Raw genomic sequence first — 25,809 nt, 5'->3', positions numbered from 1 at the left:
CTTCTTCTTGTATTATGAGAAGGAGTAAATAACACTTCCTTATTTACTTTCCCTATACCACTCATGATTTTATAGATCTCTATCATATCCCCCCTTAGTCGCTTCTTTGCCAAGCTGCATGAGAAACCCAGAGTTCAGCAAAGGTATGATGCCTGGCCACTGTCTACAATACGCTCCACTTTTGCTGCCTTCTTCCCAGTCACTGACCCCAAGGAGCTGGGATGCACGTGTTGATCATTTCTGCCCGTGGCCCAGAGCTTTGAAAATGCCACTTGGCCACCGGTTTTGACGGAGAAACTGGGCTGAGGAGCCAGACGTGTGTCCAGTCACTTTATTTCATTTTTGTAAACATCCAAACTTGGTACAATAAATACAGTGCCTGGAGCGTCGGTGCTAAACGCATCCACTTGTGAACGTGCAAAAAGTGCAAGCACCAGCCCGTGCAACAGCCTTTTCAAAATAGTTACCGCAGTGCCGTGGGGGCTGCCCAGCTTTGTGGCATGTGTCTGCCATGCTCTGGGATGGGGGAGATGGTACCCAGACTCTCAGGGGATGGGAGTGCCATCTGCTGATCTCAGAAACCCCCTCCAGCTTACCCCAGACAATAGGTACGTCTACGCTGCAATAAAAGACCCACAGCACGGCTACGGCTGGCCCAGATTGGCTGATTCGGGTTTGGGGGGTTAAAAATTGCAGGGTAGATGTGTGAGCGTGGACTGGAGCCTGGGCTCCGAGCCCCCCATGCGGTTCCAATCAGCCCTATCAAGAGAAATTTGGGGCCCCGGCCCATCATATTTGCTGAGGCCCCATCCCCTCCCATTTCACCTCAGTTACAGACATTTTGGGGGTCCCCCTGAGCCCCTCTTTTCTCCCCTCATGTCATCCTTGGTGCCAGTGTTATGATGTGTACAGTGGTTATGCTTGGCAGCCTGGGACCCCATGGCGCTGGCGCTGCGAAACAGAACAAATAGTCCCTGCCCCAAAGAGCTTCCAGTCTAAGGCATCGTTCAAGCAGCTGCTATATTTACATCAAAGAACACAGCTGGGGTTTAGATCAAGGGTAACATTTTCAAACGCCCCCCTAAGTGACTTAGGAGCCTCAGGACATTTTTAAAGGTATTTAGGTGCCTAAAGATGCAGATAGGGAACCTCGTGGGCAGGAGCCCTGCCAGCTTTTCTGCCGCCCTAGGCGGCGGAAGGTCCCGCCCCGAAATACCGCCCCCCACAGAGGCGGTGGAAGGTCCCGCCGCCAAAATACCGCTGCGGTCGCTGCCCCCCACATTGTAGTGCGCCTAATGGGTTGCGCCGGCCCTGCTCGTGGGAGTTTCAGAAGCACCTAGGTGTCTCAACTCCAGACCAATGGGAATTAGGCACTTTTGAGCCTTCCCCAGCACCTCTGTGCACCTTTTGGCTCCTAAGTACCTTTAAAAATCTGTCTCTCAAATCCCATTTTCAAAAGAGACTAAGGCACTTAGGAGCCAAAATCTCCTGGACTTTACCTGAGACTTAGGCTGGGATTTTGAAATGTGACTGGCGATTTTGGGTGCCTCATGTGGGGGAGGGGGGACGACAGCTTGAGATACGTAAAGGCTCCTGCTTTTCATAAAGCACCGAGCTCTCACCCTTAGAAAGTCAGGCCCCCTCAAATCAGACCCCCAAAATCACTAGTCCCTTTTAAAAATCTTGCCTAAGTCACTTTTGAAAATGGGACTTGGGGTAAAATTTTCTAAAGCATCTAAGCAACAGGCGTCGAAGTCCCATCACCTTTCAGTGAGATCTAGGCTCCTAAGGCCCAACGTCTCAGACATATTTAGGTGCCCAACTCCCACTGACATGCGTGGGAGTTAGGCACCTAAGCACCTTTGAGGCTCTGGCCATAAGGCACTTGAAAATGCATCTAAGTCCCTTCGGTGCTTGTGAAAATTCAACGCCCCCCCTTGCAGTACTGGGAACCCAAACACAGCAGCATCAACCAGAAAGTGAAACTGCTCGGTACAGACTCTCTGCCTCAACCGAAGTGAAACAAAACAAAAGAGAACAGGTAAGAGATGAAAAGTGACGTGCCAAAGCCACCTAGGGCTGTTGGGCACCCATTGAAAGTCAGTGGCACCTGGGAAGTGAATTGCCAGCTGTGCCTTGGAAAATCTCCCCCTCAGCTCTGAAAACTTCCTACAGCTTTAACAGCCTGGGGGTTTGTCGGTAATGTGGCAGGCCATTTGTTGCTTTAAAATGTCTGAGTAACACAGGGTTAACTCTGGCAGCTTCCTCGCCCCCACACGTGCAATGTTATGCGGGGCTGAGGACATACACCCAAGAGATCTTACACTAAACGAGGACTAAGGATGCATGCCTGGGCAGCGGACAGAGACAAAGGGCAAGGAAGTGTAGTCTGGGAAAGTTAAATGCAAGGTTATTATGGGCCTGGGTGTTGGGAGAGCTGGTTAGTTTCCTGCATCAGACGCCTGACAATAAACGCTTGGGAGAAAAACGCTCTCCGTGAAATACATTTACCCGTGTCCCGCTCGCCAGCTTGCAGCGTCCCGTCACTGCCTAGGGGGAGCTGGGGCAGAATGCAGAGTGAAGTCTTTGACCCTTGGCTGCTTTGGTGCCATTTGCAAATGGAGACACTTCCCTTGAAAGGTGCCAGGAATTAACAAAGCTAACGCTGCCGCACTACTTTCCCCAGCGGGTCCCCGTTCTCCCCTCTCCCTTCCAGGCTAACCTGGAGCTGGTCAGCGTACAAACTGGAGCATCACTTTTCCAGCTGTCAGGACCTGGGCTTTATCTGCCTCTTGGGAACAGAATTCTGCAGCTGGAGCCGAAGTGCCGATTCCACCAGGATGCAGGAGGCAGAACGGAATCCAGCGCCTTCTTCCAGAGCTGGATCAGTTCTTGGGGGCTCAAAGGAACTCCTGCTTCTTTGGCCAGCGCTGCGCTAAGGTGAAATTACTCCCTCTCCTGGAGCTGCAGCAGCTGTGCAGGTGAAAAAAACTTGTTTCCATCCATAAAGCCAACCGGGATCAGTCCGACTGAGACCAACAGCCACTCTGGTTTTAGATCCACAGGGGTACGTCTACACGGTGATAAAAACCCTGTGGCTGGTCTGGGTCAGCTGACTCGGCCTGCGGAACTATAAAAGTGTAGTGTAGAGGTTCGGGCTCTGAGGGATTGCAAGACCAAAAGGGACTGTTAGATCATCTGGTCTGACTGCCTGTCTGACAGGCCAGAGGGCCCCGTACTGAGCCCAGTATCGCATATGCTCCTACAGTCACGTTTCTAACTGTAACAGCACTCACATAAAAACCTGTGTAAGCCAAGTCCTCCATTTAAACCGGCCTAACCTTAGAAGCCCCCCAGTGTTTAAACCAATGCATCCACTTAAGCTGGACCTATTTACAAAGCCGCTTTTCCCAAACACGGTCGTTTCGGTTTCTCCTTTAAAGGAACACTGGTGGGAAGAAGTAACAGGAGTTACAGAACTACGCAGCGCGACTGCCCCCTACTGGCGCTGGGGTCTGCTGCCGTGCAGCATCATCGCTGTGTGTCCCTGGAGCCGTTCCAGCTGTGATCCAGCCTAGGGGAGAAGAGAGAAGACATGAAGGCACTGATGTGGCCATTGGTCCAGATTTTGTCCTCTGCTCCAGCCCCTGGGCCAGGGGAGAATTCCCCCCAAAGTAGGCACAGTGTACCCTAGTGACCCCGCATAGGGGGCATGCCAGGAGTGGCGATGCAACCCATAGGCAGCTGGGATGGGCCAGGGTGCTCTGTGTTACACCAAGGGGGTGTTCTGGCTCTAGGGTGACCAGATGTCCCGATTTTATATGGACAGTGATGATTTTTGGGTCTCTCTCTTATCTAGGCTCCTATTACCCCCCCACCCCCTGTCCTGATTTTTCACACTTGCTGTCTGGTCACCCTATCAGGCTCCTGGAGCAGCGCAGAATGCAGCAGGAGCAGTGGTGGTGTAAAATCATGCCATGCCTCTTGGGCCTGCAACACAACATGGGACCCGGACCTGAGAGGAGAGGTGGGCTCAAAAGGGGAACAGGGATGATTTTGCTTTGCGAACTCAGGCCTTGTCTGCACCAACGTGGTTTTGCACGGGGGTGACGTGCACCAGTGCAAATCGCCGGCGCAGGCATCGACACGACTGGTCTGAACTGGGGCAGCTACATCGCTGGTGCAGTTACACCCGCGCAAGCCCTCTCCTGGTGTAGCACTGGGAGCCAGGATGCCTGGGTTCTATTCCTAACTCACTTCCCTTCCCTGTATAAGGGGGTAATAACACTGACCTACCTAAGTGTGAAGGGTTAATAGCCCCCCCTCCCTGGGGCAGGAATGGCAAAAATTTTGGTGCGGAGGAAGGGGAAGAAGGTGACTGGGGAAGGTGAGGGGAAGATTTCAAAGGTTTCCACTTAGTCCTCACTCCCCTGGAGGCGGATGGATCCAGAGCCCCCCATCCCAGCCTAGTCGAACCTGCCGCACCCTTCAACCAGCCCGAGGGGCGCCAGCCCTCGACACGAGCAGGGAAGGATGCTCAACTCACTGTCGGATGCAGTCAGGGATGTGCACTTGCTCAAGAGGAATCTGTTGCGACAGCTCCCACAGGCTGTCCACGAACTGCACTTTCCTGCCAAACTTGGAGCTGGAAGAGGAGGCAGAAGAGGGGGTAGGTTATTCAGGTCACACGAGCGGTCGTTTTCCCATCAGGGCGCCAGGATGACAGCCCTCTAATCTGGTCTGTTCTACCCAGGTTCCTAGCTCTCCCCCAGCACCGAGGCACCTTTCACAAACGTGTTAAGCAACATGACTTACATCTCACTAGCCACCCAGCCATGCACACTGCCTGTCCAGTGTCCCATCTCCAGCTGTGGCCAACCTCTGCTGTGGCAGAAAAAAAACACAACCCCAGAATACATCCGGCCAAAATTCCTTCCTGACCCCTGCAGGCCATCAGCTGAAGCCCTGAAACATGAGATTCCCCATTTGCACATCCCCATGCATGCCGGGGAAAGCTCAGTGGGTTTAGGGGGAGATACTCTGTAGCTCCTCTATGGAGTCTCCCTGGCCTCTCCGCTGCCACTGCTGATACATTAGTGCCAGTTAGACAGTCCAAGTGCTGAGTCCTAATGGCGGATTGCACATAGGCCAACAAACAGCCAGTCAATCCCAAGCTGGATGGGAACCAGCAATCTGTCGGCAAAAGGCACTCTGGTGTGGTGCAAATGGGTGTAAACTCATGGAGCTATGCCAGTTTACTCCAGGCAAGAATCTGGCCCTCTTATCTCACGCTTGGTGCAGATAGTGCAAGCTCACACACAAACAGGTTAAGGTCAGGACTCACGCGCACACACACACACACACACACACACACACACACACACACACACACCCCCCAATAGGTTAAGGTCAGGACTTTTGAAACGGACTAGTAATTTGAGGTGTCTGTTTCTGGGGGCCCCACTGGACACCCCTGAAAGAGGCCTGATTTTCAGAGGGTTGGGGCAGCGTTGCCCACTCCAGGCGTTCCACAGTCACATGTTAGGCCTCAAATAAATCATGAGATTGTTTTTAAATCTCATGATTTTTAAGCCAAACAAACAAGTTCCTTTTTCTTTGTTGTCTGGTCTCCGAGCCTTTACTATGCCAAGCTTTCCTCTCCAGCCACGAGGGCAGGAAACGCCTTTCTTTTTTTAAACGAAAGCCAAGATTTTTCCCGTCATCACCTAGCTCCGGGAGCTGGGGCTTTAAGACAAACATCAAACACGGAGAGAGTTGGCAGCTCTGCTAGTGCTCGGTGCGTTCTAAAAAACCCCCCAAAAAACAGGCTCCTTTTGGATGCCTCAAATTGGGCCCCTGAATCACGAAATCGTTGACCTGAATTCTGCAGCTAGCATGTGTCCCTCCCCAGCGGCTGTATGGCATGGGGCCTATATCTGACTCCCAGCTGTTAGCCCTGCAATCGCAGCTACACTCCATTCTGCTGCTGTTCTCTGGAGGGACTGGAATATGAACTGGTACCTGTAACGTACGACGCTGCCCTCTGCTGAACAGCCTGCGTCAGGCTGGCTTATGCTTACTGGCGCCCCACTTTGCTCTTCCCCAGACTGTAGAGTTGCTTCCTAGGCAGAGGCCTGAGTTTCTTGGGTAGGGGGCAGAGGGAAGCACCAGGACAAGGCTGCAGCTGGCAGGTGAAATCCAGGTCTTTACACGATGCCCGTTGTCTGGGCACCTAGGAAATGCTGGCAGAGTGCATCCGAAAAATCCTGGGCTAGACTCTTACGCTGTGCCTGTCACCACAGTGTCTGGAGGCATAGCGGATACTTGCTCCATGTACCCGTGTAGCTAACAGCGCTGCTCTCTGGCGAGCGGAGCCCTGCGTGGAGGCCCAGGCTCAGGGAGGAAATATTGCTGAAGGCGTAAAAAGCTCTCTGCATGGACCAGTCTGGGGGGGGCGGGGAGGGGGCTCTTGCCTCTCCAGCCAGCGAGGTGTTAACACGCGCGGGTCCTGAGCGCAAGGGGACGCACCCGACACTGTGGCTGTTCCTAGCGCCCCCTAAGGGTAGCAGTTGGTCTTGCAGACACTGGCTCACAATATTGGAGTGTGGTGAGGCACAAGGATGGTCTGTTGCTAATAACGTGCAGCCCACCCGGGCTTATGAGCGGTCTGGGCACGATCTCCAGGGGTGCTCGGATACTGCAGGCTGGGTGGCCGCCAACCCCCTCGCACACACACCCCTCTGCTGGTAGCCTCCCCCCGGCCAAGTAAAGCATCCGGCTCACACTACCTGAGGAAGGGGCGGATAACGGCCATCAGCGCCTTGACATACCAGGTGGGATGGACAATAATCATGGCCTTCAGGTTCTTCCGGAGCCTGAAACGATGCAAAGAACACAGGGCATGAGGTACCGATTCGCTGGTGGAACTCACTGCCACAAGATATCCCTGAAGCCAAGAGTTCCGCAGGGTCAGACGTTGATCTGGCGAACGAGACTCCCTTGTTACAGTAGTCAGTGCTGAGGCCGGCGCTGAAGGAGGCTAAGGGGAGTCAAGGAATCCCGCTAGGGTTCAACCGGAGCTGCATGCCTTTGAAAATCCTAGCTTTAAAAAAAACGGGGCTTGCAAGGGCTATAAACAATCTTGCTTCATGGCATTAGCCAACATCTAACTGTCAGGAGCCAGTAGGAGGTTTCTGGATGGGCCCCAGGTCCAAGGAAAGGGCTCTGAAGTCCTGGAGTTTTTTCTTTTAAAGGTAGCTAAGGTCTTGTCTACATGGGGAAACTGACCAGGGTAGCTCCCCATATGGACACTCCATTCTGGAATAAAAAAATCACTTTATTCCGGATTAAATCCTGTGCTTACAAAGCCCAGAGGCTGGGAGCTGGGGTGCCAGAGACAGCCATAGGGTCTGCCTCTGTCCAGCAGCCTCGTTAGACAACCCCCCACCCCTTTATACTCACCACAGCCCAGCGCAGTCCCTTCTTCCAGCCCCTCCAAGGGAGGCTGCAGTTTCCATCCTCACCCAGGCTGGGATTTTTATTTATGGCCCAGCCTGTATCAGTGTCAGCATCACTGGCCTTCGCGCCGTGCGAGCCAGGTAGGAAGCAGCTGTTTCCCTGTTGCCAATGACTATGGGGTGCAGATTCTGGCTGGGATCGGGGGTATGTGTGGGGGAAAAGGGGTTGAATTTGCAGCCAGCCAGAGCCACCGCTGAACTAAACAGGGAACCCACACAGTCCCGAGTCCTCCACATGGGCAACAAAGCAGCCCTGGATGGGGAGCGGGGTCTGTGGGTTAGTGCAGATGGCTCAGTATGAAAACTCCTGGGTTCTAGTCCCACCTCCGGGAGGGAAGGTATGTAGGACTCCTGGGGTCTGTCCACAGCTGTGGTGACTGCGGGGCTGGACTCCGGAGTTCTATTCCCCACCCTGGGAGGAGAGGGGGCTCTTGTGATTACAGCAGGGTGGTTGGGAATTAGGACTTGTGTCTTCCGTTCCCAGCTCTTCCGCAAACTCCTGATAGAGTCCTGGCTCACCAGTGGTTAGAGTAAGCGGGGGAACGGAAGGGGGACGGGGCTAAGAGCGAAGAGAGATCTCCCCCTTTGGAGGCTGGGGAAGCAGCGGTCCCCTGCTGGGTCGTACCGCTGGTCGATGGTCCGGTAGCATTGCTTTATCCAGCCGAAGGACGGGATCTGGCTGCGGAGCGTGGCGCCATTCAGACACACCAGGATGTAGCTTTCTGCCACCATCACCTCCAGCGTCCCGATGATGTACCTGCCGGGACAGCAGAGAGGAGGCCTGGAACCAGCCCTCCTCTAGGCACAAAGCGCCTCCACGCTACAGTCGTGGATTTAGCTTCACATCACACACGCACCTCCCCCCCAGCAGTGAGGTAAATTGTCTTATCCCCCACCCCTATTTCACAGATGGGAAACTGAGGCACAGAGTAGGGCTGTGACTAGCCCCCACACAATGAGTAGGGAATAGAATGCAGGAGTCCTGACCCCCTGTCACTTACACTAACCAATAGCCCACATTCCCCACCCAGAGCTGGGCAAAGAACCCAGGAGTCCTGACTCCCTCCCCCCTCCCTCCCCTAACTACTAGACCGCACTTCCCTCCCTGCTGCAGGGTTGGGCAGAGAACCCAGGAGTCCTGACTCCCTCCCCCCCCATCCCTCCCCTAACCACTAGACCGCACTTCCCTCCCTGCTGCAGGGCTGGGCAGAGAACCCAGGAGTCCTGATGCCCAGTCCCCAGCACTAACTACTAGCCCATATTCTATATTAGGCATTCACAGAGCGCCCATTGCTGTAGCATTTAACCCTCTTGTGCCAGCAGCTTCCCCGTCCTGACTAGTGCACTGACAGTCCTCATTTATGGTCGGGACCGGAAGAGACTGTGAGTGAGCTCAGAAGGGGAACAGCCCGTGTTCCTGTTGGCAGCCAGGCAGGGCTGAGGAGGAGACGGTTATGAGCGAGAGGCTTATTTTAAAAGAAGGTTTTGGCACTTTAAGGGTCCATTTACCAGGACAGTAAAGGGTGAGAGAAACAGCTACGATGGCATCCCAGGACCTCCTGATGTCTATGGGGAGATTCCAAGAATCCCAGGGCAAAGGAGCCCCCCCACCCACTTACCCACAATGGACTTCAGGCCTGTTCAGGGGTTTATCCGTTCCTGCTGCTCTCGGCACTAGGGCCGATCTCCAGTTACGCTGTCCCTGAACTCAGGGTGAGGGTGGTTTTAAGCCACCTTTGGGCTCCCGCATATTCTGGTGCCGGGGAGTAAATCAGAGGCACCTTGGGAATTCTACCTGGAGCAGGGAATAGCCAGAGTGCCCTGCGCTCCGGCCACACGCCCAGTCTGCCCGCTATGCCAGGGAAGGGCACAGGGCCCTTGCATCAGGGGGCTGTTTGCACCCACTTTAAGGCTCCTTTATGCTGCCAGGGCAGCATCTGAGGGTGGCTCCCCTGCCCCTCTGTGTTGCGCTGAGCCCCACAGCAATTGAGACTGGGGTGGGGGGAAGCCCAGCCCGGCCTGGGAACGTACCCAATGCAGAGGCTTAAGGAGGCAACATCCCTTCTGCCCCCTCCAGTGACCGCAGCTTTATGTCGGCGTCACTTTCCAGTGGGGGGCCCAGAGCCACCCCCAGCCCACCGCCCACTCCCCCACTCCCAGGCTGTTACCCATGTGGTTTGTTCACTAGCCAGCAGGGGGCAGCATGCTCACCTGAACAGGTGCTCCATCACGTACGGATAGTCAGGGATGCTGCTGTGGGGCAGGTAACAGGAGGCAAAGAGGATGATGGCGTTGAGGCCTTCTCCGTGGTACCCTGGAGCGGCAGAGCCGAGCGAGTGGGTCCAGCTGGCACAGGAGCCTAGCCCCGCCCCCTTACACCTTGGCACACCTGTGCTCCCCACGGGGAAGCTCCGGGATTGGCCCAGACCAGGTCGGTTTGGCTGCTTTGCTTGGCCCCTGACCCACACGGACGGGGCTGCCATTGTGAACGGCGTCCCGTGGTGCTCTGGGGGCCACAGGCTGGGCGGAACTGGGTTTAGTACAGCAGGCTCGGATGCCAGGGTCCCGTAGGGCTGGGGTCGTGGGTTTCTTGGGGCAGGGGCTTCCTCCGATTGGCTGCGTTTGCTATGCCCCATAAAGTGCCTGAGGTACTGACCGGCACCATGTAAATCATAACTCTGGGACCCCACTCCCAGGAGAACCCAGAAGTCCTGATTCCCAGTCCCCTAGCACCAAATTCCCCTCCCAGAGCTGGGAATAGAACCCAGAAATCCTGACTCCCAGCACCACCTGCCCACATCTAACCACTAGACACTACTCCCCTGCAAGAGTCAGGACTAGAACCCAGGCATCCTGCTGCCTCCCATTCTAAGGACCAGACCCCAGGGCTACGTGCTCCCTCGTTACCCCCATGGGAGATGACCCTCTTGTAGGGCTCGACGACACTCAGATCCACTTTCTGCTCCCGCTCGTCCGTCAGGAAGATCCTCCACTTCCGTCCATCCTTGTCCTCGACGTCCACCACGCGCCCCTTGCCGAGTTTCTCCTCGAGCAGGCTGCTGTCCAGGCGCCGGGCCCTGGGCAGTTCATCTGCGGAGGGGAAGGGACGGGGGGGGGGGGGTATTAGGAAAGGCTCCTGGGCTCTTTTCTGCACTTTTACCAATAACCAGAGAGCACCTGGGCCCCGCCTTGTGTTCTGCAATGCATGGCCCCCTCAGGGCACTGGCGTGCCCATGAGATGGGTGTCAATGGGTGTGGGGGAATGAGGCCAAGGAAAGGAGAATCACATCCCACAAATGACCCAGTCCCCTCCCAAACCTTCCCCCCAAGCCCAACTCCCCTGGAACCTTCCAGCCAAACATCCACCCCAAACCGCAACCAACCACCCCCGACCCGTCACCCCCGCAACCATCCCCCAATCCCTTACCCCAACCAACCCTCGACCCTCCAACCATCCACCACAACCAACCCCTCAGCCCACCAACCATCCCCCAACTCCATCAAAGAAACAACCCTTCACCCCAACCAACCCTCGCCCCTCCAACCCCTCACCACAACCAACCATCGACCCTCCAACCCCTCACCACAACTAACTCTTCGACCCCTCACCCCAACCAACCCACCCCTCACCCCAACTCCATCAACCAACCAACCCTCGACCCCCAAGCCCTCACCCATCACCCCCCAACCCTTAACCCCAACCAACCAACCCCTTGCCACAAACAACCCTCGATCCCCCAAGCCCTCACCACAACCAACCACCCCGACCCCTCAGTCTCCCAACCAACCCCTCGACACCCCAACCAACCCCCAACCCCTCAACCACCCACCACAACCAACCTTTCACCCCCCCCAACCATCCCCCAACTCCATCAACCAACCAACCTCTCGACCCCCCCAAACCCCTTGCTCACCAATCAAAGTGACATTGTGCACACCATATGTTTTATGGAAATATGCTTATGACTGTGAATATGATTTAACTGGAATATGCTTTATGCAAAAGGTCTCTAGTAAGGTATCAAAGTTTATAACCTACTGAATATATTCCTCCTATTTGTATGCATGAATCATTCTTATATCTGAAGGAAGAAATATGAAGTATAACTCTGAGGGCCTATTGTAATTATGCAAAGTGTGGGCCATTAATGGTGGTTTAGAATCTTGATGGCTCACATTAACTAGGACAATTGGTTGTAAATGGCTCTGTTTACTTGCAAACCTTCCTGTGTAGGTGTGGGCCAGCCTGTGGGTAATGAAGAATGAATCTCACAGGACATGTGACCAGGTCACATGATACTGGAATCCATCTTAAATCTGGTACTTTTCCATTTAGAAGGAGGGGTGAGGACCCAGAGAGACAAAAGATTCCGGCCTTGTGCCAAAGCTATAAAAGGAGGAGGCCAGTCATGAGAAAACCCCTCGTTTCCACTTAAGATATCTGCTGGAATTAACAAGGACTGTACCAGGGGGAAGGATTGGGCCCAGACTAGGAAGGAGTCTAGTCTGTGAAAGAAGCTTATTGGAACATCTCTGAGGGTGAGATATACCCTGTAAACAGTTTCTTAATGTATTAGGTTTAGACTTGCGTGTTTTTGCTTTATTTTGCTTGGTAACTTACTTTGTTCTGTCTGTTATTACTTGAAACCACTTAAATCCTACTTTTTATACTTAATAACATCATTTTTGTTTATTAATAAACCCAGAGTAAGTGATTAATAACTGGGGAAGCAAACAGCTGTGCATATCTCTCTATCAGTGTTATAGAGGGGGATAATTTATGAATTTACCCTGTATAAGCTTTGTACAGAGTAAAACGGATTTATTTGGAGTTTGGATCCCATTGGGGTCTGGGTGCTGGAGGCAGGTAACCTGCTAAGTTGTTTTCACTTAGCGCCTGCAGTTTTGGGGGCATGGTCCAGACCCTGAGTCTGTGTTGCAGCAGGCTAGCATGTCTGGCTCCACAAGGCAGGGTTCTGGAGTCCCAAGCAGGCAGGAAAAACAGACTCAGAGGTAATTTCAGCACATCAGGTGACAGTCCCAAGGGGGTCCCTGTGACCGAACCTGTCACTCAACTTCCCTGGAACCGTCCCTCCAAATCTCCAGCCAGTCCCAGTCCTCCCCCCAAGGCCGGCCCCCATTTCCACTCACCCTTCCTGACCCACCACTCCAACTCCCCTGTCGATCCTGACCCACCACCTCAGCTTTGTCTAAGCCCCCTGCCATTATGAGCCCCTGCCAGGCCTGCTTCCCACCCACCGCTGCACCTCAGCCAGACCTGCCCCCACTCAACCCTCCCCTGCTCTGACGCTCAGCCCAGCCCAGCTGTGGGCGCATCCTCTCTCCAGCCCCACCTTCCCACTCAAAGTCATGGCCGCCCTCTGGCCCGTCCAGCAGCTCGCTCTCGGATGGTGTCTCCAGCTCGTCCACGTTGATGTCCAGGCTGCCGTCCGGCGTGCGCTCCGGGTAATCGCCCGACTGCACCGAGCCCTCAGCCCGGTCTAAAGACAGGCTGAGATCCGGCGCCGGCAGCCGCTTCTTCATGTGCCGCTTCCCGCACAGCTCCAGGGTGTTGGGGGCAACTGGTGGGGGATGGGGAGGGAAAGAAGGATCAAGACAAACAAAAGCAAGAGAAAAGGGATGTGAAACAGAAAAGAGAGGGGGGAGGGAAGGAAAACGTATCGTCCAGAAAACGCTGCTGCTTATGCAACGATCGCTGGATTGGGGCCGAGTGGACAAAACCTTCCCACCCAGACCAGCAGTGTCCTGGGGGTGTTTGGGGATGCGGGGGGACGTAGCCCTTGCCTGGCTGCACCCCCAGCACTCTCACACCCAGAACCTTCCCTGCTGGTGTTCTTGGGGTCTTACCTTCCTACCTTCGCCCGACCCCTGGGCACGGCCTTACCTAGGCTGGGCTCCCCGCCAGAGTCTTCAAGGTCCTCCTCAGAGACCTCCTCCGGGAGAGGCCTGGAAGACAGGTGAGGATGAGACACTCAGGGGGATGGGTCAGGGACGGCTAGTGTTTCTCAATGACCGGTCCGTGGACTGGCGCCGGTCTCTGAGATCTCCCTGACGCAAGCCGGTCCCTGGTATCAAAAAGGTTGAAAAACGCTGGGCGAGAGCATCCCTCCCAGCTCTGAATTGCTATGTTCCTGTGTGGGAGGGGGCCAGGAGTCAGGCCTCCTGGGTTCTATCCCCAACTCTGGGAAGGGAGTATGATCTAATGATTAGAGCAGGGCGGGGCCGGGGGAGAGTCAGGGCTCATGGGTTCCATTCCTGTTCTGGGAAGGGAGGCAAGGGGCTAGAGCCAGGGCTGGCTCTAACTTTTTTGCCGCCCCAGGCAAAAAAGAAGAGCACCGCCGCCCCCGCCCCGCGAGCGCCGCGCCACCGTACCCCCCCACGCGAGCCCCGCGCAGCCGAACCCCCCCAGCGCTGCCAAAATCCCTACCCCCCAGCACCACACCGCCTGAAGCCCCGCCCCCCAGAGTGCCACGCTGCCCGAAGCCCCCGCCCCCCTCCGAGTGCCGTGCCAAGCCCCCCGCCCCCCTCCAAGCACCGTGCCGCGCCAGCCCCCTCCTCCCCTCCGAGCATCGCGCCAGGCCCCGCCCCTCCGAGCGCTGCGCCAAGCCCCCGCCCCCCTCCGAGCGCGGAAACAAAAAAACCCCCTCCAGCACTGCCCCGACGAACCAATAAATAAATAAAAACCCGAGCGCCGCCCCGCCCCAAGGTGCCGCCCCAAGCACGTGCTTGGTCGGCTGGTGCCTGGAGCCGGCCCTGGCTAGGGCCAGGGTGGGGACTGGGTGCTCGAATTAATGTTATGTCATCACATTGTGCCTCAGTTTCCACATCTGTTAAATGGGAATAATGACACTGACTTAGCTCCAGAGCTACCTACAGTGGAGTCAGCTGCAGAGCAAGTGTCACACACAGGAGGCTCTGCTGCTGAAACCCTGCCCTGCCGTCCCCGCTATTCCAGCCCTGGGCGGCCCATGCCCAGCTCTGCCGACGCCCCTCAGTCCCAACCCACAGCCCCCCACTTGCTATTCCAGGCCTTGGCTCCTCACACACACAGCTCTGCTGATGGCCCTCTGCCCTCTCACGTCCAGGACGAGCTGGACCAGACAGACGCACAATGTAGTGGACCAAACCAAACCAAACCCATGGGCTGAGACCACCCAACTCATTTCACATGAGGATTTGAACCCAGGTCCCCGAGAAGGCTTCGTCCTGGCTCTCAAACCCCACCTCATGTCATTTACAACGCGGATCCTTTTCTGTCCTCTCCCCTTCCCTCCCTCCTCCCCCCCGCCACTACCCGCTGGGTAAACAGCAGAGCTCAGCCGGCACAGCTGTGCCCTGTTCGGCACGTGACCGCTGGCAACAGCTGCCTATCAGAAGGAGGTGGGAATACAGCTCCTACAGCGGCGCCGCGGCAGGCGTTTTGCCTGATGGATCCAGTCGTAGACACCAACTTGCGTGTGCTTGCGTGTGCTCAGAGGGTCTGTGCCGGGTGTTTTCCACTGCGGGGGTTAAATAGAGACTTTGCTTCCTCTTTATGGCCAACTGTTTGCTAGTTATTTTGTCCATTGATCCCCATTCTACAGGAGGGGAAACTGAGGCACAGAGCCGGGAAGCTACTCTCCCCAGGTCACTGGCAGAGCTGGGCACAGAACCCTGGAGTCCTGGTTGCCCGTCCCCCATTCTATCCGCTCCATTAGTGCATTCCTTGCCCTGAGTCAGCCACAGAACCCAGGAGTCCTGAGACCGCCAGGCCAGGGGGCTATCTGCTGGTCCACGCTGCCTCTACCAGTCATGTTGCTTCTTGAAAGACACTGGCTGGAAGGGGACGGTTGCCCCCTCCCATACTCCGAACCCCTTGGCTGTGCCCTGAGCTCCCTGGCGCCAGCTGCCTCACCAGACTGACACCCGTTCGCCATTTTCTAGTCCTTCCGTTCCCCCATTAGCTCCACCCCCGCCCTCCCCACCCCGCAGGCTGAACCTCTGATCCCCAAGGACGCCCCCGTCCTCCTGATAGTGCAGTTCAAATTCACCGCAGTGGCGCCAGCCCTTTGGGGTCCCCCAGGGGCAGTGATGTGAGTGGGGCAGGGGCCACCTGTGTCACCTCCCATTGCTCCCGGGACAGGGCGACAGGAGACACGGTGAGGATCCCAGACAGCACCCCCCGCTCTGCAGCGCAGTCCCCCACTCCCGCTGCATCTCTTACCCTGGGAACTCCTCGTCCTGCCATTCCTCCTTCAGCTCCATGTCCTGGATGTCCTCCCCCAGCTCGGCCAAGTCCTGCTTCTCCGGGTCCCTCTGGTCCCTGCAATGCCAACGGAGGAGAGCGTGGGCTGGAGGAACCGGGTTCAGGCCAGTCCACAATTGGGCAGGAGAACGCATCTAAACAGGGACGACCACAAGGGCGGCTCCGTCCTCAGTGGGAGGTTTGGCCTGAACCAGGATTGCGGCCTTCCTGGGGCTAGGCCCCCCGGGCTGTGAATGGAGCCCGTCCGTAGGTCAGACCCAGCCAGGCTCCTAGGAACCAGGAGCTGTTACCACCTCCCGCGTGGAACGAGTTGACCCCGCCCCAGCTGGCACTAACATCGGGAGCCCCTCGTTGGCAGCTTGGGCACAGAGCCGCAGGAGGGAATGGGCTCCCGTCTCACCCATCGAGGCAGGTCCCCGCAGGGCAGGACAGGGCAGGGCTGAGCTGTCTGGCCCTGCCACTGGGACGCCTTCCCCAGGCTGTGGGTCTTTCCCCAGAGCCCCGGGATGCCCCCACACAGCCTCCTGCCCAGAGGGACCAGCGCCAAACCCAGCACCGCCAGGGCCCCAGTGCAGCTGGCCACTGCTCCCCCCTTTGTCCCTGCTGCGAGTGGGCAGAACATGCCCATCCCTCAGCTCGGCTCCCCTCCGGGCTTGGTCTGGCATGGCCCGATACGGCCCCTGGAGGGCACTCTCGGTGCCAGGCCAAGGGAGGGTCGCCCGTTCTTCCAGCTCTTCTGGAGCAGGGAACTCGCTGCAAGAGAGAGATTGTCTCGCGGCCACCTCCCCCCACCCAGGCACCCAGACCCCATCCCCATCCACCCACCTGGGTACCCAGGCCCCACCTCAACCCTGTCACCTGACCCCCACCTCCTGCCATCTGGGCCTTGCCTCACCACCGGACTCACACCCCACCTCCTCCCTTCTCACATACACACCCCCGCCGTCACCCATGCCTCCTTCTCCCCATCTCTTTCCCTCCATCACCCACCCAACCCCGTTGCCTGACCCCCATCTTCTGTCACTCAGGTCCTGCTTCCCCATCCATCGCCCAGCCCCTCCTGCTTCCCCTCCTATTCCCCGTCATCAAACCCCACCCCCACACACACACCCTGTTGCTACCATGGGTGGGCATCAGCGAGGTGGAAACAGGGTGGCAGAGTTGGCACCATCTGACTGCCAGCTCCCCTTCCTCCCCGGCCTGTGCCCCCGCAGAGCTCAGCTCTGCTCTTCCCCTGCCTACAGCACACAGGAGATGGACTCAAGCTCTGAGACGGGGACCCAGGTTCGCATTCGGATCCCACCTCCCCGAACCCCAGGGGGTGCTGAGTTCTCCTGGCTGCAAGAGCGCTGAGCCTGCGGCACGGCCACCGTCCCCATCCCCCACCCACACGGTCCCCCAAAGCCTGACTTACATCTCCGCTGCAGCTGGGGAGGAACCAAGACACCCGCAAGAGGCCCCCCCGACCCTTTCCATGACAGCCTGGCTGGCAGAGTCCCTGCTGTGCCCGGCCCACGTCCCCTTATCCCGAGCCTGCCCCAAGGCAGAAGCCCTGTGTTGAAACATACGCGGTGATCACAGCTCCTCCTCTTTGACCGTCCATCTGCAGCTAGCACCGGGCTAGAATCACCTCGGCTGGCATGCAGGGGATCCTGTAGCTGCCCCCCGGCCTCTTGTGGCAGTGGGCAATTACCTCTCAACACTGCTCAGTTACAAACGCGGCCGGCTAGCCCCACTGCTGCTTGGGCCCGTTGCAGGGAAGGAAAACGAGGAGCATTGGAGCAGCTGCTCAGAGCCGGCAGCTTTCCCTTTCTCCAGCCAGCTGACATCAGCCCTGTACCTGGCGGCACTCGCTGGCACACCCAAGAAAATCAACCCAGCGCTGCCCTAGCAGGCCCTGTAGTCTAGCGCAGGGCTGGTCCTGTTGACACAAGCCCGGAGAGCCAGCACAGCACCCAGCCACCCTGCGTCTCTAAGGAAACTTAAATCCAGCAAGCGGGGGGGGGGGGGGTGTTAGAAAACAGGTGTCACTTTGGGCCCGCTTTGGGAATGGGGACTAGGAATCTTTTGTCAGCAGTAGGGGACCCCCATTAGAAAACAGGGAGCGAAGGCGGATTGGCACTGGCGGGCAGGGGGAGATGAATCCGCTTCACTTCCTTGCAAAGGGGCTTCTGAATTAACTCACCGAGGCCGGGGGTTTTGAAGGCGTTCGGCGGCCCGTTCCCATCGGCTTTCGATACCATTTTGGTGCCTGACTCCCCACGGCGCCTCTGCAAAGCCTGCGAGCGAACATGCTCTGTCCGGCGGAAGGGCTTTAGAGCACCGTTTTTGTAATGACACCCTGCAGCCGGGTCCTCAGTGAGTTTCGAATCCAGGCCCTTCAGAGCTAAAGGCACAGACCTGGAGAAACAGCTCCTGGCCTAGCTGCTCTTACATGGACCGTGTCCAGGGGAACAACGAGGCACTTGACGCTAGCCACCAGCCGGCCTAGCCAGTAGCGGCAGATGGAGTTTGACGCTGCTTCGTTTGCTCTGCAAGATAAACAGGCAGGATCTTTATTGGCCACTGAAAAGACGGGATGCTGCAGCCGGCCCTGCCTCCCGGGCACTTCATGGCTAGGCACAGAACAGTTGCTGCGTTCGCCAGCCCAGCTCCCCACTTTGGGTGATGCAACAACGCAAACTCTCTCCTCTAAGAGATGCCACCGATGGCCTTCATGCTGGGGCAAGCTTCCAGCAAGCTCGCCTTCTCGTGCCAGCTAAGTGGGTTCAGGCGAAGGGGCATTGCCAGCGTGGTCTAACGGATAGGGCACGGGATTGATTTTCTGTCCACTGCTGTATGTTGTGAGGCAGGAGAGCTGGGTTCTAATCCTGGCTCTGATCTGTTGTGTGACTTTGGGCTAACCATTTCCCTCTTGTGTATTCAGGCTGTAAGCTCTTTGGTGCAGGGGCTGTGACCCGGCCCAGGCATTACTGTGATATAGAAAACAATCAAGTGTTGACAACTCTTGCGATATTTGGTGCTCTTCTTAAAGCTAAAAGTACATTTCTAGCCTAGTGGTTGCAGAAAAAAAAACTTGAGAACAGGACTCGAGCGCGATCCTAAAGGCTCAGAAGCCAAACAGCAAAGAAAAAGAACCCAAGATTCATTTTTTAATAGAATCTTATGATGTTTTTAGGGCCTGAGTCCGTATATTTGAACAGCTGGGGCTGGTGATGCTCCAATCACCCTCACAGGTGCAGGCAGAACAAGGAAAGGGAGGGGGATTCTCGCTGAGCATCGGAGGGAGCAGCTTTGTTGAGGTCGGTAGAGCCAATACGTAGCTCAAGCGCTGGTTGAAAATTTTCCGACAAAACAGTTGCCTATCAGAAAATCCTGACTGAACAAAATCAAAATGGTTCCCGAGAACGTATCAGTGGATAATGGAAAATGATCCAAACGTTTCCTTTCAATAAGGTCAAAGCACTTTGTTTTCACTCTATTGTTCTGACGTTTGTGTTATTTTATATCATATTGATTATATTATATCTTCTGTCTTGCCACGTCTCTATTCCGGGCCGGCGACTTTTATAGCCTTCTTCCAAAACTCAGGATTGTCCTGTGATTGGCCGTGATGCAAATTAATTCCATCATTAACACAAAAGTCAAAACGAAGCGTTTGGAATTTCAACTCTTCCTGCCAATTTGCGACGAAAGCAAATTTTGAAAAGAATTTCCTGCAGAATGGAAATTGGAAGTTTACCAGATTTTGATCCACCATCTGCCAGGGTCACAGGCTGGCCGTGCGTTGTGTGAAGAACTTCCTCACGTTTGTTTGAAACCTGCTGCCTGTTAATTTCGTTGGGCCAGGCCAGCTTCTTGGGTTCTATCCCAGATGAGATCGTCCATCAGAGCTGCTCCCTGGACGACCCTTTACATTTAGCTCAACATAGCTACAGTGCTGAAGGGTGTGCCAGTCTAACCCCTGCTGTAGATGCGGATGCTTGGGGAGATCCAACAGCAATGAAATGCCCACTTCTGTCGCTGTGGGAAGCAGCCACGCTACAGCGCCCTAGTTGTGGGGCTGTAGCACCCGCAGTGTAGACAAGGCCTTCGCTCTGGCTACACCAGCTAAGACCCTGCTCCCTCTAGTATGTCTCCAATAACTTCTGCTGTGTTGCAGTGGGAGAGGGATTCAGTTCCCTCCGGACCCTGGGGGCTGTGCCCTGAAGCAAAGAACAGCTGGGCTGGAGGAAGCCAGCGGACCAGGCCTGTGAGGACGTAAGCAGTGTAGGGGCATGGTTCAAAAACGTCTGTGTCAGCAGAAGGGAGAGGAGACAGCAGTGAAGTGATGCTAAGAGCCAGGGGTACCCTCGTGCAGGGTTTGGGGTGTCTTCCCCTGCCCAGCCGGCCTCTCTCATCAGGACAATGTGATTAGCATCTTAATGAGCATGACGACACCTTTCCTGCTGCCAACACATTCCTTTCCGGTGATCTGTGGCTTCCGGGCACACGCCCTGCTGTTCCAACCTGCCCTGGGCCGGGAGCTCCCAGACAAGCTGGCACACGACTCGGTTAGCGGGTCCCAGTGGGGCCAGAACTGTGTGGTGCATACAGATGGGGCGAGGCAGCGGAATGGGCTCTAACACGGCTGGGGCTGTGGGGAGGGGGTGCTGCCCACGGTGTCTCCAAGGCCTGGCTTCTTCGCTATTGCGTTGCCATCAAAAGTTGTGCACTCGTCATAGATTCCAAAGCCACAAGGGACCATTGTGACCATCTGGTCTGACCTCCTGGCCACACAGGCCAGAGACCTCCCCTAAATCATTCCTGGAGCAGATCTTGTAGACCAGGGGTGCATCCGAAGAAGTGAGGTTTTTACTCACGAAAGCTTATGCCCAAATAAATCTGTTAGTCTTTAAGGTGCCACCAGACTCCTTGTTGTTTTTGTAGATACAGACTAACACGGCTACCCCCTGATACTAGACCAGGGGTCGGCAACCTTTCAGAAGTGGTGTGCCGAGTCTTCATTTATTCACTCTAATTTAAGGTTTCACGTGCCAGTAACAAATGTTAACGTTTTTAGAAGGTCTCTTTCTATAAGTCTATAATATATAACTAAACTATTGTTGTATGTCAAGTAAATAAGTTTTTAAAAAATGTTTAAGCAGCTTCATTTAAAATTAAATTAAAATGCAGATCCCCCCGGACTGCTGGCCAGGACCCGGGCAGTGTGAATGCCGCTGAAAATCAGCTCGCGTGCTGCCTTCGGCACACGTGCCATAGGTTGCCTACCCCTGTTGTAGACCAACATCCAAACTTGATTTAAAAACTTGTCAGTGGAGAATCCACCATGATCCTTAACAAGTTGTTTCAATGGTTAATTGCTCTCACTGTTAAAAATTCACCCCTTATTTCCAGGCTGAATTTGTCTAGTGTTAACTTCCAGCCGTTCGCTCCTGTTACCCCTTTCTCTGCTAGACTGAAGAGACCACTAGTAAATATGTGTTCCCCATGTAGGTACTTATACCTGTAAGTTACCCCTTAACCTTCTCTTTGTCGAGCTAAATAGATTGAGCTCCTGGCGTCTCTCACGGTAAGGCAGGTTTTCTAACCCTTAATCAGTCTCATGGCTCTTCACTGACCCCTGTCCAATTTATCAACATCCTTGAATTGTGGGCACCAGAACTGGAGCCCACCAGTGCCAAATACAGAGGTAAAATCACCTCTCTGGCTCCTCCTCGAGATTCCCCTCTTTCTGCATCCCAAGATCGCATAAGCCCTCTTGGCCGCAGCGTCACACTGGGAGCTCACATTCAGCTGATTACCCACCACAACCCTCAAATCTCCTGCAGACTTGCTGCTTCCCAGGACAGAGTCCCCCATCCTGTAAGCTGTGTCTAGGCCACACTAGGCCACACTGCCTCCCTGCTCATTTCTTAGATGGAGACCTCTAAAAAAAAGCCAGGCTGCTCCAGGAAGCGGTGTCGCAATGCAGCAGGGCACACTCTCCCCTTGTGAGCTGCTGGCGCTAGGTCCTCATGGAGGTGCTATCTTTCACATGGGATATAAAATCCCCCGGCAGGTGCAATTTCCGGCATTCTGGCTTAAAATCCAGCTCCCACAAAATCACCTCCCGCTTGGCAAAGCTGCTCCTGCGGTTCCAACCGGGTGAGCTATGAAATCCTCGGTAAAGCGCTTTACTGCTGAGTGACACGTTGACTCTGAAGCCTAATGGTGGTCGTGAACATTTGCTATTTCATTGCTGCTCATTTTAAAGGGGAAAAGGGGGATTTCGGGTGGGGCACGGGATTGTGGGCAGAGCGTAAAGTCCCACCACTTCCTCCTCGCCCTGCCTTCAGAGGAAAGAGGCACAGAGACAATGAAACATCCACCCTCTCTGTTCAACCGCAAGGGTTTGCGTGTTTTTCTGCTTCACCCTCCTTCAAAGAAAACAAACAAGTCATGAAGTTGCCTCACAAGCAGGAGGGAGTCCCTGTATAATTCTCCAGTGATTATGCCCCACCTGCCTTCCGAACCTTAACACGGGCTCTCAACTGTTTTCACCACACCAGGAGCAGTAACGGAGCCTTTTCCAACTCCAGAACGCCCTGCTAATCCAAATCCATCGATTCTACACCCAGAAGGGACGCCATGATCATCCTGCACAGCACAGACCAGAGACCTTCCCCTAAATAATGAGACAGACCATCCCCACCCTGAAGAGTGTCCAGTCTAAACTGACAAGCCAGCCAGAGGGAGGGCAAAAGGAAATATTTAATGGGATTAAAAATCTTTAAGCAGCAATGATCATTTAGAGCTTGTGATCTTTGAGTGGGATGCACAAGCAGCGTTCAGCAAAATCCACGTGTTATAAAGCATATTGAGGCAGGGACTGTCTTGCTGTTCTGTTTGTACAGCGCCTAACACACTGGGCTCCCGGTCAAGATCAGTGCGACCGCAAACACAAATAATAATAGAATTTACAGCTGTGTAAATCCTGGTCATTCCATTGGTGCCACGCCCTGTGACATCAGCTCAAGATCTGACCCCAAGCTGCTGGAAACTGACAGTGTTTCAAAACACCATTTCTCTAGTTAGCAATCCTGAATCATCTTTCATGCTGCTTTTCCCCCATCACAGAGCTCCATCCCCGTCTTACCCACCGGCCTGCCTACCCTCTCCCCGTCAAATCCCTCCTCAAGGCCCACTTCTTCTGCGAGGTCTAAAATAATTAGCCAGCTAATAAAAGTCAGGGTATTATTGTTGTTATTTACATAGTGGTAATGCCATGGTAATGTCATGGGCCAGAATGGCATGGTGCTAGGCGCTGTACAAACAAAGAACAAAGAGACAGTCATCGCTCTGAGAGCCCAGTCTAAGTAAGGGTAGAAATGAAACCAGGGATATATGGACCTCAATTTTCAACAGTAACTAGTGATTTTGGGCTGCCAATAAAATTAGGATTCAAATGCTATTTGGAGGGGGAGGCGTCACTCCTAAAAGTCGGATTCTGAAAACCCTAGGGGAGTAGTAGCTTACTGCAGCCCCCATTCCATTGCACTATGGCCTGGAATTTCAGCTCAACTCCCATGCAGGCACATACATAAGTCGGTGCTGAGATCTTCAGAAAGTCTGGTCCCAACTGTGGGTGCTCCGCACTGAAAAACCTGGCCCTCTGCATGGCAGCCTCTCTACAGGATCAGGCTCCACGTTCAGCAACCATCCACTTTGAGTGAGATTTATCGGCCTGTCTGAAAGGCCAGGCACGGTATGATACAGTTAGGGTGACCTGATGTCCTGATTTTATAGGGACAGTCCGGATTGTTGGGTCTTTTCCTTATATAGGCTCCTATTACCCCCCACCCCCGTCCCGATTTTTCACACTTGCTGTCTGGTCACCCTGCATCCGAAGAAGTGGGCTGTAGTCCACGAAAGCTTATGCTCTAATAAATGTGTTAGTCTCTAAGGTGCCACAAGTCCTCCTGTTCTTTTTGCGGATACAGACTAACACGGCTGCTACTCTGAAACCCTAGAGACAGTCAATCAAATCACAAGCCAATCAAATCACAAGGACAACACATGCCTGATTCTCCAGCTGCCTCCCCCAACAACCCCAAACCGTGTTTGCTGGTTCCACAGTCTCTAGACCCCACACCGATAAGCACTCCCAGGTACACTCACGGTTACTGCAAAATTGCTGACTGACTTTCTCATTTTTACCATGTACGTATGAAATAAATCAGTTGGAATATAAATATTGCATTTACATTTCAGAGTACAGTTTACAGAGCACTACAAACAAGCCATTGTCTCTATGAAATTTTAGTTTGTACTGAGTTCGCTAGTGCTTTTTATGCGGCCTGTTGCAAGACTAGGCAAATACTGAGATGAGTTGATGTACCCCCTGGAAGGCCTGTGCGTACCCCCAGCAGGGATACGCGAGAACCACTGGTCTGGATTAACCGAGATCAGAATCCGGCCTGACGGGGGTCACAGACACCCAGCTGGGCTACTCACCTTTGAGGCTGCAGTTTCTCATCATAGTCTGCGTAGGATCCCATCGTTCCAGCCCTCAGAAAACACTGAAGTTAGCTGGGTTCCCCTCCCACCCCTGTTTTGGGAGCCAAATCCCCAATAGATTTTCCCTCCTGTGGCTCTCAGGACACCAGTTACGGCCCCTGTGCTGCTCATCCCAAACTGGTTTGTCTGCATTAGCACCTCCTGACTCCACCTGATGAGAATTCACTGGGTCCTAGTGCCCATTGTTCCGCCCCTGCAGACAGGGCCGGCTCCAGGCACCAGCTTGGCAAGCAGGTGCTTGGGGCGGCCACTCCGGAGAGGGGCGGCAGGTCCAGCTATTTGGCGGACGGTCCCTCACTCCCGCTCTGAACGAAGGACCTTCCGCCGAATTGCCGCTGCAGATCGCGATGGGGGGGGGGGCTGCTTGGGGCGGCCAAAACCCTGGAGTCGGCCCTGCCTGCAGACAAAGCTCTGGAGTGGCAGAAGGGGTAGTGTGTGTGTGTGTGTGGGGGGCGATTGCTCCCTGTTACCCCCAGTTTGCCTGCTGCTGTGTCTGGGCCAAGGAAGGTGGGCCCAGGCACAGGGCTCCATCATAATGAAACGTCCTCCAAGGACAGCATCAGCTTCAGGCAAAATCCCTGGATCCCAACTGGCCCCCCAAGCTCTGGGAAAAACTGGGGGCTGCAGCTCTAGGTAACCCTGCAGCAAGATTCCCCAGTCCTGGCATTAGACCATAGGCAAAGTGGGAGCAGACAAGCAGCCATGTCCTAAGGACCTGAGAAAAAGGGCCCCCCACCGGCCGCAGGGGCTAGTTATCTGAGACAGACAGACTCCTGCATCCTATTCCCAGCTCTGCTGCTGACTCACTCGATGACCTTAGGCATGTCTCTGTGCCTCAGTTTTCCCCCTCCAGTACAGAACAATGCCCCCCTCTGTTCCCAGCAAGATTCCCAGGGGCCTCATTCCCCTGATCGGCTAATTCTAAGCACGCAGCAGCAGCAGCTCTTTCAGCCCTCTGTCGGGGAGGGGAATCAGGAAAAGGGGAGCTTGCAGATTCTAGCTCCCAGCCTCTCTTGTGGGCAGGAACCCCAGGATGGGGGAATTTGAGCCCCGAGCAGCTCGAATTAAACTCCCAACCTGCTCTCTCGTGTGCGAGCTTGCAGTGCGTGTGGGTGGGCCAGCATCCAGGGGAAACGACCAGGGCTGTTAACGACACCGACAAACTCTCCGCTGGCCTCCAGGCCTGGCTCAGCTTTTCCATTGACTCAGAGGAGCCTGGGTTGCTGCAAAACACCATTGGCAGCTGCCAGGAAGCACACTTGGCGTGTGGGTTACCGCAGCGACACGCCCCCCCGACTTCCCCTGCTCCAAGAACCAGCCACTGCCTCACCGGCTTCCTGTTTTCTCTGCCACACACTTCACTCAGAAACACAGTCAGGCCTTTGCCCTGGCTTTTGGGATTTCCCAGCATCCCTGCCCTGTACGTAAGGGGACACACGCTGTACTGAAAAGGAAAAGCAACGGAGC

At 55.1% G+C, this 25,809-nt stretch overlaps 1 protein-coding gene across 6 annotated transcripts; it reads right to left on the bottom strand.

Moving 5' to 3' along the window:
- Window positions 1–317: 317 nt before the first annotated feature.
- Window positions 318–25,496, bottom strand: BNIPL (BCL2 interacting protein like). Of its 6 annotated transcripts, none has more exons than XM_054011253.1 (10): window positions 25,420–25,496; window positions 15,742–15,840; window positions 13,423–13,484; window positions 12,872–13,099; window positions 10,425–10,607; window positions 9,729–9,831; window positions 8,143–8,274; window positions 6,789–6,875; window positions 4,547–4,645; window positions 318–3,574 (listed from the first exon to the last, which is right to left on the bottom strand). In XM_054011253.1, the coding sequence occupies exons 1-10, from the start codon at window positions 25,464–25,466 to the stop codon at window positions 3,532–3,534; spliced, it is 1,083 nt and encodes a 360-aa protein (XP_053867228.1). In that variant the 5' UTR covers window positions 25,467–25,496; the 3' UTR covers window positions 318–3,531. The 6 variants fall into 6 exon arrangements, with proteins under 6 accessions (XP_053867228.1, XP_053867230.1, XP_053867233.1 ...); XM_054011255.1 differs by lacking the exon at window positions 25,420–25,496 and adding an exon at window positions 24,280–24,423; XM_054011258.1 differs by lacking the exon at window positions 25,420–25,496 and adding an exon at window positions 17,969–18,108.
- Between the last annotated feature and the right edge of the window lie 313 nt (window positions 25,497–25,809).

This window comes from Malaclemys terrapin, chromosome 21 (assembly GCF_027887155.1).
Source record: "Malaclemys terrapin pileata isolate rMalTer1 chromosome 21, rMalTer1.hap1, whole genome shotgun sequence".
Taxonomy (NCBI): domain Eukaryota; kingdom Metazoa; phylum Chordata; order Testudines; family Emydidae; genus Malaclemys; species Malaclemys terrapin.
This window is presented reverse-complemented; position numbering and strand designations above follow the sequence as displayed.

What these genes read in the sequence shown, in the direction of transcription:
- BNIPL (XM_054011252.1), bottom strand. Translation starts at nt 17,259, where the DNA reads ATGGAAAGGGTCGGGGGGGCCTCTTGCGGGTGTCTTGGTTCCTCCCCA. An exon ending in CCATGACTTTGAGTGGGAAG is followed by an intron (nt 10,608 to 12,871) that starts GTGGGGCTGGAG and finishes TCCCCTCCGCAG; the next exon opens with ATGAACTGCCCAGGGCCCGG. An exon ending in GTGATGGAGCACCTGTTCAG is followed by an intron (nt 8,275 to 9,728) that starts GTGAGCATGCTG and finishes CTGTCCCGGCAG; the next exon opens with GTACATCATCGGGACGCTGG.